Source organism: Calliphora vicina, chromosome 3 (assembly GCF_958450345.1).
Source record: "Calliphora vicina chromosome 3, idCalVici1.1, whole genome shotgun sequence".
Taxonomy (NCBI): domain Eukaryota; kingdom Metazoa; phylum Arthropoda; class Insecta; order Diptera; family Calliphoridae; genus Calliphora; species Calliphora vicina.
This window is the reverse complement of record NC_088782.1, coordinates 85,689,203-85,704,342: the sequence shown is the minus strand read 5'-3', so window position 1 is coordinate 85,704,342 and position 15,140 is coordinate 85,689,203. Positions and strand designations below refer to the sequence as shown.

At 34.2% G+C, this 15,140-nt stretch overlaps 1 protein-coding gene across 1 annotated transcript; it reads right to left on the bottom strand.

Annotated features, from left to right (window-relative positions):
- Positions 1-12,206: 12,206 nt before the first annotated feature.
- LOC135955598 (uncharacterized) lies at positions 12,207-14,216 on the bottom strand. Its single transcript, XM_065505951.1, has 2 exons — positions 13,381-14,216; positions 12,207-13,284 (listed from the first exon to the last, which is right to left on the bottom strand). The coding sequence occupies exons 1-2, from the start codon at positions 14,214-14,216 to the stop codon at positions 12,207-12,209; spliced, it is 1,914 nt and encodes a 637-aa protein (XP_065362023.1).
- Positions 14,217-15,140: the final 924 nt, after the last annotated feature.

Below are 15,140 nucleotides of genomic sequence, written 5' to 3'. Positions count from 1 at the left end.
CGAAAAAATCTGAAATTTGTTTAACAAAATTTTTAAAAATTTGAAAATGGAGTTTTGAAACAGCCGTTAAAAAAAATTATTTTTTTTGGCCTTACCTGCGAATAGGTTAACGATATCCTACGAAGACAAAAACTCATATACAAGTAAATATGGACATATTTTAAGTAAAAATGAGCTTTTATTTTAATTTTTCTCGAAATATCTTAATTTTTTTCCTAAATTTTTTGTTCAATTGGCCTGAAACACGTTAATGGTCTGGCGAATTTGTAATAACTTTGAAATTTTTTAATCAAATTTTGTCATTTATATCTCATTACAACGATAATTACGTACATATTTCGATTCTTTTACATTCAATTGCAAAAGTATTTATTTAGTAGCAAAATTTTTTCAAAAACTGAAAAATTTGCATTTTTCTCTAATTTTGGCGATAATACAGTATTGGGTCATTTTGAACCAAAGGAGATACAGGGTTAATTTCCAAAACTTTTTTTTTAATGTAATATTCATTAATATAAATAAATCTACATATTTCCAGAAAACAATGCAGAAAGTTAACGAGTTTCACCTATTTATTCCATATTAACAGTAAAATTTTGCATATATCTGAACTTTGACCTCGATGCGCGTCCAGAAATCGTTGCCCGATTTGGCTCAAATTTTCAGCACTTAACATTTAGGCCTAGTGTCACAATATTCCACCCGGCACTCTTCAAAATTTTAACAAAAATTTTTTTCCATACAACTGATTGTCACTCTAATATATATAGATGCGACGAACGAAATTTTAAAAAATTGAAAAAACCTTATAAAAAGTTTAAAATGGTTCTATTAAATTCTATAGAACTCTAGAATTTGTTCAGTGAGTACAAATTTCATTTAAATCGAAAAAATATTAAACCAATAAAATCGATGGGGTCACCCGGGTGGGTATTGGTAAAGCGAAGGTTAAACAAATTTCAGAATTTTTTGATCATCTCATTGGGATTTATTGAGAATATAATAGGGAAAACAAATATGAAAAAATTATGAAAATATCTCTTATAATTTTTCCGTACCTGCGATATAAATTTTGCGATTTTCGAGAAAAACTAATTTGTTGGCCATATTTTGGCTAATGAGCCCAATTTCCTTACTGTTATTAATTTTAAGTAAAATCTGTTCAAACTATTATAGTCCAGGTAATTCTAAATATAGCCTGAAAGTTTTCCTAAAATCGGAAAACGTCAACCCTTAAATCGTGAAGGTAAAATTTTTCAATATTTGGAATTTCTAATGAAAAGATAGCGAATGTTATTTATTTTGGGACCTATTTTGATGAAACTTAAGAAAAATATAACATAAAGTCTAGTATTTATAAAATTTAAAAAATAACTTGAATGATTCAGTTTATTTAATAATAAAAAACATTAAAGTTATCGCCATTCACATTGACTGTATTTTTCGTGATTTTAAAATTTGGGTGTCTTTTAACCCCAAGTGCAATTAAAGGTTAATTTTCATTTTTGTGTTGTTATTATAAATACTAGACATTATGTTATATTTTTCGTAAGTTTTATCAAAATCGGCCCAAAAATAAATAACATTTCGCGATAATTCCAAATATTAAAAAATTTGACCTTCACGATTTAAGGTTTAACGTTTTCCAATTTTAGTAAAACTTTCAGAGTATATTTAGAATTATCTGCTATATAATAATATTCTGAATAAGTTTTACTTTAAATTCAGAACAGTAAGGAAAAAGAGCACATTCTCCAAAAAATGGCCAAATAATTGGTTTTTCTCGAAAATTTCAAAATTTAAATCGCAGGTACGGAAAAACTATAAGAGATATTTTTATTCCCAATTATATTCTCAATAAATTCCAATGAGATGATCAAAAAATTCTGAAATTTGTTTAAACAAATTTTGAAAATGGAGTTTTGAAACTGCCATTAAAAAAATTTTATTTTTTTGGTCATACCTGCTGTAACGACGGAATTTCTCCTCAACGTTGTCCAGGGTCGTTATCAGAATTTATTAAAAATAATAACACAGTATATTTTTTTCCATACTACGTTATAAACTTTTAATTAATTTAAACAATATACATTATTTTATCTAAAACCGTACGCGGGGTGGGGAAACAACACTAATAGACAAAAGGCAGGCCATACAAACTCTGCCAAGTGTTTTTACTATGGGTAATAGTCAATCAAACTCTGCCAAGTGTTTTTACTATGGGTAATAGTCAAACAAACGTATTACCTAGTGAACATCCCAAAACCAACTGATCTTGTTCTGTGGTTTGTGCCTGCCTTTTATACACATAGTACAATTTCACAGACATACATATACATACACACTGTCACACTGCCACGGTTCACTACTAGTACTGTTTTATACAACTCTGTAGGTAGAGTTGTAGTTAATAAGTAATGCATCTACACATAGATGGCGTGACAAATAATTTATATTAACGGACAATTAAATTGTATTTTAGTAAAAGATATGATAGTAAAATGAAATAATACTAAAATAAATAAATGTGTGACTTTGCGTCCTCACACTGCGAATAGCTTAACGGTATCCTACGAAGACAAAAACTCATAAACAAGTAAATATGGATATATTTTAAGTAAAAATGAGCTTTTATTTTAATATTTATCAAAATATGTTAATTTTGTTCCTACATTTCTTGTTCTAGTTGCTTGAGACACGTTAATGGCCTGGCGAATTTTTAATAACTTTAACATTTTTTGACCAATTTCTGTTTTTTATGTCTCATTAGAACGACAATTACGTACACATTTCTATTATTTTAAATTTAATTGCAAAAGTAATTTCTTAATGGCAAAATTTTTACAAAAACTGAAAAAAATGCATTTTTTCCCCTTGTAAAAGCATTTCCAAACTTCAGAGGGCTTCCGGCACGTCTTAACCCCAACTGATTTACCTAAAATTTTTTCTGGATGATTTTTTTTACCAATGTTCACCAAACTGGCGGGTGAGAATGGCCAAAATCCAACTTTCGTTTATTAAGGACCACCCTAGTGTACACTGATCCAAATTTTTTATGAAAATATCATTCACTGGCAACATATATAAGAAACTCACACATAGACGGTGCCCGCGGGCGTACTGCTGCTGACCAATGCACTAAAGTCTCCTTTTGTGAAATCTAACTCATTCAGAATCATGTGTACCATTTTGAAGAACGAAAAAGTACTTCTTAGTTTGGTTTTTTGGTATCATAATACCATTGAGTCCCCTATTGTTAATTATTTCTTTACTGAAAAGCATATTAGCCAACTTTAATGAACATATGAGGAGCCGCAGAACAAAAGGTACTTTTTTGTACATTTAAAATTTTTGGGAAAATGAGTTTTATTTATTTCGCCCCCTTAAAAAACCGCACGAACCTGGAAATGGTAACAAGTTTCTTACTTATCAATAGATACATCTTATTGCCATAAGTCACCATATTAAATGTTAAGGATGTTTGATATAAAACCATTTTAATATCGGAAAAAGAACCTTTTGTTAAAAAATAAAGAAAAAAAAGTACGTTTTATTAAAAAAAATAAAATAGTAAGTCTTTTTTGCGTTTTTTTAACGATAATATTATTATTATTATTACCCAAAGGATCTTTTGTGCAGCCTTACAGATTTAGGCTACGTATAAAGCCAAGTACTCTATTGGGTGAGAGATCAATTATGTACACCGGGGCCATTAAGGCCCTCCAAGCCATTTTGTTCTGCATATTGCCAGCATTGGGCAGTCGCATAGAACATGTTCAGAGGTTTCGGCATGGAGTCCACAAAACCTGCACCGTTCATTCTCAACGTTACCTAACATAAATTGGTGATGTTTTCAACTACAGCGAAAGCTCGATCGTTTGTCTTAGTCCTGGTAAATTATCCCAAAATTGGGCAAATTCCGATTCAACCCAAGAATAGTGTATCCACGTGGGATGCCAAATAACGGTTCAGGACCTATAAACGAGCGTCGAGTTCATTGTGTGCGCCGAATTCATTCTAGGATGTCCAGCAGTCCATAACAACACCAGACCTCACTTCATATGATGATAATGCTCTAAGAGCAGCCTGACTATCAGACATGACAAATATTCTATTATTCCTTAATCTCCTTCTTAAGCATTCATTGGAGCATATAAGGATGGCGTAAATCTCCGCCTGATATATTGATGGGAATGTACCCATTGGAATACCCCTTTGAAAATTGGGACCATAGATACTAGCCCCAGTGTCACCATTAGCCTGTTTTAAACCATCTGTAAACCATCTTGATCGGCATTATTTTGCCACCATGTCTGATTTAACCACTCGTCCCTTTCAGGTATAAGGACCCTAAAATTCCTATTTAACACCAGAGTTGGTGAAATATAGTCCGATATTGCAAAACTAGGATCATTTTCAAAGATGCCTAGAATGCGCATGTGCCCAACCCGATCTCCCGGTATTACACGGGATATTCCCGGTAGTCTGGATGTACTCCTAAAAGCCTCCTCCATTACCAATAAGTGTAAGGGTGGGATGTGTAGGATTGCACCCAGAGCATGAGTGGGGCAGGTCCTCATGGACCCAGTAATGGAGACACAGATGAGGCGATACACCTTGTCAAGTAATGCTCTTGCGGTCACCTGTTCTACCTTCTTCCACCATGCCAATGCAGCATATGTAATTATTGGCCTAATTACCGTAATAAAAGACCAGTAAATCATCTTCGGTTTTAACCCCCACCTTCTACCAAAAAGACGCTGGCAGGCATATATTGCCCTAGTGGCCTTTTTGATAGTGTTGGATAAATGAGAATTCCAAGTGAGAGTCCTATCAAGTGTAACCCCAAGATATTTTACCTCCTTAGAAAACCCTATAGATGAGCCATTCAATGTAGGCTCTATGAGTCTAATAACTCTACGTTTTGTAAATGGTACTAGAATTGTCTTGGCTGGGTTAATGGTCAGCCCCCTTTCCAAGCACCACTTGGTGGTTATATTCAGAGCAGTCTGCATCCTTTCTGATATGGTTACGTCATCCCACCCAGTAACAGATATTACTAAGTCGTCGGCGTAACCATATGTGCGGAAACCTAAGTTGTTAAGTTTTTCCATTAGTTCATCGATGACAAGAGTCCACAATAGAGACGCCACCTTGTGGAAATCCCCTGGTTGCCCTAATTGTCTTCAATGTCCAACTTAATAACCCTGGATGACAGCATTACCAAAATCCATTTCCTTATAATATAAGCAACGCCTTTTCTATGCAGTGCTAGATCAATAGCACTGTATGAAGTGTTGTCGAAGGCCCGCTGAATGTCAATAAACGCACAAAGCGATATGTAGAGACGTGTCAGTTCGTTATGGCATATGATAGGTTATTGCTAGATAATGTGAGATCTAAAACCTCCTGTCTAATAATATTCCTAAATGTGGGTTCATCACCCTTGTTTGCTATAAATATATTATTCTTGCAAATGAATTCAAGTAAAAACATACCCGTTTGTTGATGTCAATACTTCCCAAACCGTATGGTGAGCATTGGCATCACAGCAGATAATCCATCCAAGGTTTCTGTTTTGGCAATATTCTACCAGTTTTGAAACATCTAATGTAGGCGCTACTGCATCATCACCTGGCAGGTAGGTAGAGGCAATAATTACCTCGTCTCTCCTGCTATCGATGGGATATTTGCCCGTATCGCTACAAGATCCCCAAGTAGGAATTCTGAAACAGTTAAATATGTTAGATTATTCCTGACAAAAAGTGCCGCTTTGGGCCTCATCGCACTTGAATTGTAAATTAGCTTACCATGATCACAATGGAGTCCTTTAATTACCCCTGAGTTGATCCACGGTTCCTGGATAAAACAGATGTCCAGGAGGTCTTTGGTGAACCTACGGCATAGTAAATCAGAGGCTGCATTGGCGTGATGTAGGTTCACCTGTAGGCACTTCAAGTGCCTCTTGGCCTTACTGTTTTTAGTGGTCGGAAACATTAGTGCTTCCTGGATCGCGCCGCCATCTTTCTACCACGGTTGGTGTTGCGTAGCGCTGCTTCTTCAGCAGAGGCACTAAATCCCTTTTGTGGCCTATTACCATGGCTGCTCTTCTTTGTTTCGGAGCTTGGCTTCTTCGCTGAGGAATTATTACCTTTCTTCGAACAGGTGGGCTCAAAAGAGGATTTTTTATGGGCAGAACCGCACCCGTTGAATTGGGTACGTCATCCCTTTGCGTTTCGGTCTTGGTGCTTGTACCTAGGGTTTTTAATTTCCCGACCTTTTTTGATTCACGGGAATAGGGATTTTTTTTATCTACATTCCCGGGTACCCGGCTATTCCCTAAATGTATAATGATACTGTACATTAGGAATATTATAGCCAAATTTCATATAAAAATATAGTTTTATAAGCTTCGAATTAATTAATACAATTTGAGCTTAATTCACTAAAACCTCAATCCGTAATTAAAAAATTTCAGCCTTTTATTCCAAACATTTTGAAGTTAATTAATTGTTTATTCAATGATTAAATTTTTGTTAATTAAAATTACGTTAAATATTTTTTTCCTCATTCAGTTTTGTTTTTAATCATTTACAAAATTAATTAAAAAAAAATTTTGTAATAGATTTGAATTGAAGAAATATTTAATCATTCAATAAATTTGTTTAATCTATTTAGTAATGGATTTGAAGAAGAAATATATAAACAATGAATTCTCAAAAGAATGAATTTAATGTATATAACTGAATCGTTAAGAGATACAATTTATTTTCATCTCGAAAATGGAATTAAGAATTAAATCTTTCAATCCTTTATTACGTATGTATGTTATATGTACATATAATAAGCGGTATATTATTGCTGAGATATAAGCGAAAACCCTAAAAAAAACTTTTCACGTTTTTGTGGTGAAAAAATAGAGGTCTAACTTGTTTTCTCTGTATTTTCGTCAGTTGTTAATTCCTGGGATTCCCGACTAAAAATCCGGGTAGTGAAAAATTGGCAAATATACCACGAAATTTGTCCCTGGAATTCCCGGGATAAAAACCCTACTTGTACCAGAAAAGGAAGGTTGGTCTGTAAACATTGTAGTACACTTGCTGTCCTCTTTGCTAGACACTACTTGTCCTGGTCTAATACTCACTTTTGCCCTCGTGGGTGGGTCATTCGATTTGCTGGCAATTCGTTGGCCTGATATGCACTGTGCCATACCCATAGCGAATGTGATACTCATTTTCCTTCAATTTGGAGGCCAATTTTGGGTCATTTGCGAAGGTAATTTCAGATAAACTACCCTTGCTGACTCGATTCAGGACCTTCCAGAATTCAACTGCTAGGTCATCATTCTGGCCTTCAATTAGCGATAAGATCCTGCTGTTAGGTGTTTCAGGCGCTTCTGGGAAATATCCTACGAATTTCTCAGTCTTAGGCACCTCATCTTCCGATACAACCTTTATCGCAGCGTCTTGCCAAGGTTTCAGCGTGGGAACATGTTCCTTGATCCATTTTGCTCAATCGCAGCCTTTGCAGTTGAAAACAAGCCAGCCAGGTTTAGAAGTGTATCCTACAAATTGCGGTTTTATAGAGCCTTTTTTCAGCTCCACAATTTTGTCCAGGACTGCTGCCTGTATAAGCTTCAGCTTGTCATCGGACCATATCGTATTCGGGAAGTCTGATGGTATTACTTCCAGCCGTACAATTTGAGCCACATCACTATTCGAGTGTAGAGGAGTTTTTATTGTGTTTGTGCTTTTGGTAGAATATGTACCATCTGCAGGAGGGTTTGGTTTTTCGGGATTTGACCAGCCTGACCTGCCTCCTAGGGATCTTAAGGTCACGCAGCTCATTGCGAACTTCCTTCATCGGCTTTAGGCACATTATTCTTGCCTCCTCGATGTCCATGCCTTGCTCAATATATAGCTTAAGTGTTTGGCGTTGAATCCAGTAACGCGTCTTCTTCATCCGTTGGGATAGATACCCTAGTCGATTCGGGACATAAGTCCCCCACTACCAGGTTATCATCCATTACTTCCATAGGAGTATTAGGAACATTAGATCCTTCTACGGGTTCAGTTAGGTCCATAGCGACCTGTTCTGATTTTTCTAAGTTTACTTTAGGGTTTAATTTGTTGTCCATCTGAAAAGATATAAAATTAATGGGAAAGAACAGAACATCATGCAACAGATCCCCTTGTTGCTGATGGGCAAAAATACAACCGGACAATGCCCTTGTCCGGAGACCACCGTTAGGAGACACACTAACGTAGTGCCATTCATTCCATGGACACGGTACGGATTACATCCAGAATTATGGGCTTTTATCGAGCGTCCGCTCTAGATCCGCCATGTTCTGTTTTTTTAAAAACACAGAGGCACCTCGTGTAGGATGCGGCATTAATCCGCGTCATTGGATTCCGAAGAGGCTTAGGCAATATCAACAGATTAGCTATGTTGCGCATTCCGGACCCTGCAGCAGACACTGCTTGAATGTTTTTAATCCTGATCTAATATATAAACAAATTACACATTGAAATTAAATATTTTTTTTTCGTTTTATGCTAGTGTTGAACGTTTTTTTAAGCACAATTTGTTTTATAACCCATTCACTTAGCAACAAAATTAAAAAAAATGTGCTGACTTAATTGTTTCTAGAAGATTTCAACCCATATATTATAAAAATACAAAAAAAAACAATTTTTGATAAGATGCGAAAAAGCTCCTTTTGTTCTGCGGCTGCTCATATATACGCTAACTAATTTAATATATTAAAAGTGCACTTAAACACCCGTCAAGTTTGAATTTTAAATTTTTATAGCATTTTCTATATTATCAACTTATTTTGGTTCTATAACACTTAATATTTAACAAATTATCTCAAAACCGAAATAAAACTGAAACCGATCGATTTTAAATTTTTTAAAACCGAAACCGCGGTTTTGAAATTCTTCGGTTTTTTGGAAACTCTAATAGAGAGTAATCGATAAGAGAAGTAGAATTATTATTAACATCATAATGAGTAGGAAGCGAATTATGATGACAAATCAAACCAATACCGTGACATATCTCTCTAACTATATTAGAATTTCTAGAACGAAACATATTTATATTAAAATCCCCCATAATAAAAACATTAGTATACCTAACAATCATATCACCAATAATTCCATTCAAAATATTAAATCACCCTTAGGCAAATAAACCACACCTATTAGAATTTTTATTCCACGTAAAATTATTTCAACAAATATTGATTCAAATACACCATACCTATGAGATTTAAAAACCACCTTATATTTAATATTCTTAGATATAAGCAAAGCTACTCCCCCAGCCCTTACAGGTCACTTCTACACATATTACCAGAAATATTGACAGTTTCAGTCAAAGTTTCCGGCTTAAGCCATGTTTCGCTCAGACCCACAATGTCAAGAACATTACCCCTAAGAAAGTTCCTTATCTCATTCAATTTAAATGAAGATGAGGCTGTACTAAAACTTTGAATATTATAATGACCAATCTTTAAATGTCCCACAATATTTAAAAGGTTAGTACGAAGCACAGAATTGTTGCTATATACTGGACCCAAATTAACGAAGGAATCCATAATAAATATATATAAGAAAAAAGCGGATAACTATATGCAAATTAATAATATTATCTATAATATTTAATAATCTGACGTTAAAAATAATGCAACTTCTGAGATGAATAATTAATATAAATTAATAAATAAGAAAAATATATATAAATTGCAAATAAAAGCTGATATACAAGGTTCAATAGAAATAACATAACATTCTACTATTATATAATACAATGAAATATATGGATTAAGTCATTTATTCAAAATGAAATTCATATTATATCAAAGTTATATAAAGCAATATTTTCATAAAAAAGAAAAAAAAAAATCGTTTTACAAAGCTTCGATAAAATAAAAATTTCATGATGAATATATTGTAAATAAATAAGTATGTACTTGATTAAAGATTACTAGGATCGCCCGGTGGTCGAAATTTGACCACTTGATATGTACTTCTTTATATTTTTTATTTAACTAAAGAAAAAATAAGAATAAGTAAACGACTTTTCATATTTCATTTTATTCTTTGTATTCATTTCGCCACAAAAGTTTCACAAAATTAAAAATTGCAATTATGCAGAAATTAATTTAAAAAAAAGATTATTATAAAAATTTACAATGTATGTATATGTGTGTGTAAGAGAATAGTTCAAGGCGAATTTATAGAAGGTGACGACAGAACTACAACAAATACAACATATACAAAAACAACAGGTACTTTGTTTTTGTAAAAAGATAAGTGAACTGTCAAAGTTGCCTGTGGTTGTTTTTGCTTTTGGGTTTGTTGTATTTTTCGCCACAACAAACACAAGTGAATTGACAGTTCACTTGTCTAAACAACTGAATAAAAAAAATAATCAGCTGTTCTTCTGTCGTCACCTTCTATAGATTCGCCTTGGAATAGTTGAATTTTGAAAAAAGATTATTATAAAAATTTACGATGTATGTTTCTGTGTGTGTAAGAATTTACTAAAATCTACTCTTAAATAAATTTATCAAAAGCTCTGGCTGAAGTGCTTAGAAATTAATTACTTCCGAGAACACAATGTTTTTTGTAAATACTCTTTCATCATTTGCCAAATGTCCTTGGTCGCCACGTTCACTTATGTAGAACTTCAAACCATCAAATGATCGCACTCGACTCGCCGCCACATAAAACTGACCGTGTGAAAAAACAGGTTGATTTAACAAAATTCCAACTTTGTCAAATGTTTGACCTTGCGATTTATTTATCGTCATAGCAAAAGCAACAATTGTAGAATATTGAGTTCTTTGAAATTCAAAAGGCAAAATAGAACCTGTGCAAGACAACTTTATGCGTGGGATTAAAATTCGCGTATTGCGTGCTGGTCCTGTCAAAACTTCGCAATCAATAGAAATTTTATGCAAGCGTTTGACTCGCATTCTGGTTCCGTTGACTAACGCTTTAGATACGTTCAAATTTCTAATTAGGAGAACAATACAATTTTCTTTCAAAATTAACTTGTGAGGCGGCAAACCACTTAAATTTAAGGAGTTTAAAAACTCAACCGGATAATTGTTATTTTCATTCTGGTTTTCAGAAATAATTCGATCATAACTATGATATACTTTTTGTTCGCCGGGAATGCGATTAATTACATCATTATTCACCATAGAGCAAGCGTCATTAGTTGGAGCTAATATAACGGAATTTAGCATTCGATTTGAGAGGATATTTTCTGATATGTCTCCGTATACATCTGCAATTATGTTGCTTTTTTGACCAATTAATCGATTTGGTATCTCAATTATACTGTCACCATACTGGGGATATTTTTTCAATTGATCATTTCCAGCCGCCTTCAAAAATTCAGTAAATTCAATTTCATTTGGCAATGTTCTCATATTTTGTTCCAGTATCGTGATATTGCACTTCTCTAATTACTTGGTCTATAATATGCCTTTGCTCTAGATTTGCAATTTCATAAAACTCGTTGAATAAAACTTGACTTTCAAAAGGATCAATCACATTTGCTGAAATAATTTCTGGGAAAACTGTAGGATTCGGCAAGCCGATTGCGTGGCATGTGAGGTTGTGAGTTTCCAATATTTGTTCTATTTCAAGTAATGCCCGGTTAAAAGCAATCTCTTCATGATTGTCACTTCTTAAAAAATCTTCACATAGAAATCCTTTAAATTCATTCCAAAGTTCTAATGCATTTGTTGGCACATTCATAGCACAGATAATTCCAAATAATTGACGCATTTGTTTTGGAGAATGGAATTCCTTCGCTTCGTTTAAGCATTCCCGCCACTCGTTGTCGTTCGAAGCGATACCGCGAGCATGACATGCAGCTACAAACGTGCTATACAAAACCCTGTTGTACGTTCGAATATCTTCATATGATTTCGGACCACATACGTGAAGCAACAGCAAACGCAAATGAAAAAGTTCAGGGTTTTTCGGTAAAACACTATACATACGTGAGATAATTTTATCACCACCTCTTTGCCTTCTCTGCCATTTTTTCCGTGCATCATTCCACACATAATGCGAAGGAACTTCACAATAAGTGTATTGGTTTCCAGATGGGTCTATCCGATTTAATTCAAAAAATGCTAACAGTTTTGTTAGTCTAATGTTATCAATAGCTTGACGCTCCTAGCCCTCTCTAAAAATAACTGTTTGCTGACGATCCAAATGAATATCCAATCTAATTATAGTATGTGACTGATAGTGCATAGGGAATTCATAAATACGCCACAGAGCTTCAGTTGAGCCAACATAACGGACATTTAAAAAAGCTTCAACCTCATCCAAGAGCATATTTTCATTTTGTTGATTTTCTAATGCAATAGTTGCGCTATCATACCCCTTGTAAACGTATTTGTATATGTATTTTACACTTTTGACTGTAGTGCATACTTCTACGTTCAAATGGCAATTGAACTTTGCAAGTAAATATGGATTATATGGTACCACGTAACGGTTATCAAGAGATGATCCTCTGACATCAGCGCTAATACCGTTATCACGCCTTCTATACAGCGGATACCCATTTACTGACTCCCGTGTGATATTATTAAAATCTTTCGGAAACTGCTTGCTACATTTGCCGTCTCTCATGCAAACAGAGTTTAAGTTCAAAGCGCCACATGGGCTATGCATCATGTGCTTCACAACGTATTCATGCAGTTTGGGGTGCGTCCTTTTGTCTGGTATTTCCGCACATACCGCACTATCAATATCTGTAGGTCCAACAATATTGTCCTCTTCGTGCAAAGTTATCAAAATGTGAGCGTGCGGTAGCCCCCTTTTTTGAAACTCAATTGTATAAATAATTGCTTCCACTCGACCAAAAATACATTTGTTACTTATGACGTTTATTAAGTCTTTCAATTTTAATTTGAATACACGCACAATCAATTCTGGCCTAAAATTAGCTGATTCATGCGGCCCAATATTGTTTGTTATTTCCGTCCATGATGGATTACACGTCATTGTTAAAAATAAAGATGGTTTACCAAAATGTTGTACGATTGACATGGCATCCAAATAATTTTGATACATATTTCTCGGTGAGCCATTAAACGAAGATGGCAATATAACCCTTCGGCCAACATTTATGGGCAAATCGCTATTACGATGCAATTCTAAGTAGTCAGCCAAATTGTTGAAAAGTTCAGCTTTAAGGATATTCTGATTTTGTCTAATATAATGTAGACGTGTACCCTCAATTCTTACGTACATATCAACCACCCATTGTAAAAACAATTTTTAAGAATGATGCAAAATACTGAAATTATCTCTGATCGCGAGTCTATAGCATGCGTACTGAAGCATTGTTGTTTTAACTCTAGCTCTCGAAGTAGTTGTAGTATTATGACACATGTTTGGATGCCACCCTATATCACCATTCGGATATAACAGCGGATAAGCTAGTGGATCTAGGGACGAATCTAATACAGAAACCTGTCGAAGTGTACCGTTTGTTTTTGGAAATGAAGTCATATTTCTTTCAAACGGTGGCTCTCCATCAACTGTACTAAATATAACTGCCACATCGGTTTGGGTAGCATCATTGTATCGCCGTAAGTCTAATTCTCGATTAACTTTAATCACCATGTATACTTCTCTATTTTCGTTCTGAAATCTATCACAATATTCCTTCATAGATAAAAAAGAACGCACAAATGGGTTGACTCTATTTAGTTCAATAGAAATTTGTCGCATCAAATTATCGTCACACGATTGATTTGCTTGCATTCTGTAGCTACATGCTTCTTCAACATCATAAAAATATAATTGCGCATAGCGTGGCGATTGTCCATTTTGTGCAGTAATCGGTCCTGCTTTATGATAAAAAATATTGTGAATTTTAAAATGATAAATGCCGCCAGTAAATGTGTCTGAAAGATGTGCTTCTGTGCTGACCATAGCGAAAGCTGAATTGTATTGTCGAATATTGTTGAAATAATTTCTTGATTTACGCTTAATGTCGACATTGTTGGATGAAAGTCCATCATAAAGAGATTTAAACAACTCATTTTGAATAAGTGGATGCAACACTACTTTGCCCTTATGGCAACACAATGTAAAAACATCATTATCGCGATTGGTGACTTCAGATGAGAAATGTTTTGCATTGCACTTAATGCACTCTTTATCCATTAAACCACAACTGTGGCATTCAAAATTCCTTGGCAAAATATTTAAAGCAGATTTAAATGCATCATGTAAAATATTGCCGTTATTTTCGTTATTAACGGTTCTTCGGTGACTAAATTGCCTTTCCCTATTGTTTCGTCTTTCACTTCTTCCAGTTAATATTCTTATCCGCGGCATACAAATTACTTTTGGAGAAACCTGATTTTATAAATCGAATCAAATCAAATCAAAAATTTAATTTGAATCACAAGAGAAAATAATTTTACTTACGAAATAATCAACAGCAAAACGAAAAATTCTCAACACAATTTTTCTTCACCCACGAAATGAACGGTTGAAAATAAAACAGAGATCAAAAATAAGATATACCAAAAAACTCAAATTGTGATAAAAAAAAACACTCAAATTTTTATTTACATGGTTTGGTACAAGGCGAATTTATAGAACGTGACCTCTTAAGATTATTTTTTTAATTCAGTTGTTTAGACAATTGAACTGTCAATTCACTTGAGTCAGTTGTGGAGAAAAATACAACAAATCCAAAGGCAAAAACAACAACAGACAGCTTTGACAGTTCACTTATCATTTAACAAAAACAAAGTACCTGTTGTTTTTGTACATGCTGTATTTGTTGTAGTTCTGTCGTCACCTTCTATAAATTCACCTTGGCTACTATGTTATTTACAATAACAAATAGACCTACATTAAACCACGGCGAATTAAGAAACAGCTGATTTAATGCACTCACCTTTTATTGGCATGAACCAAGGCGAATCTATAGAAGGTGACGACAGAAGAACAGCTGATTATTTTTTTTATTCAGTTGTTTAGACAAGTGAACTGTCAATTCACTTGTGTTTGTTGTGGCGAAAAATACAACAAACCCAAAAGCAAAAACAACCACAGGCAACTTTGACAGTTCACTTA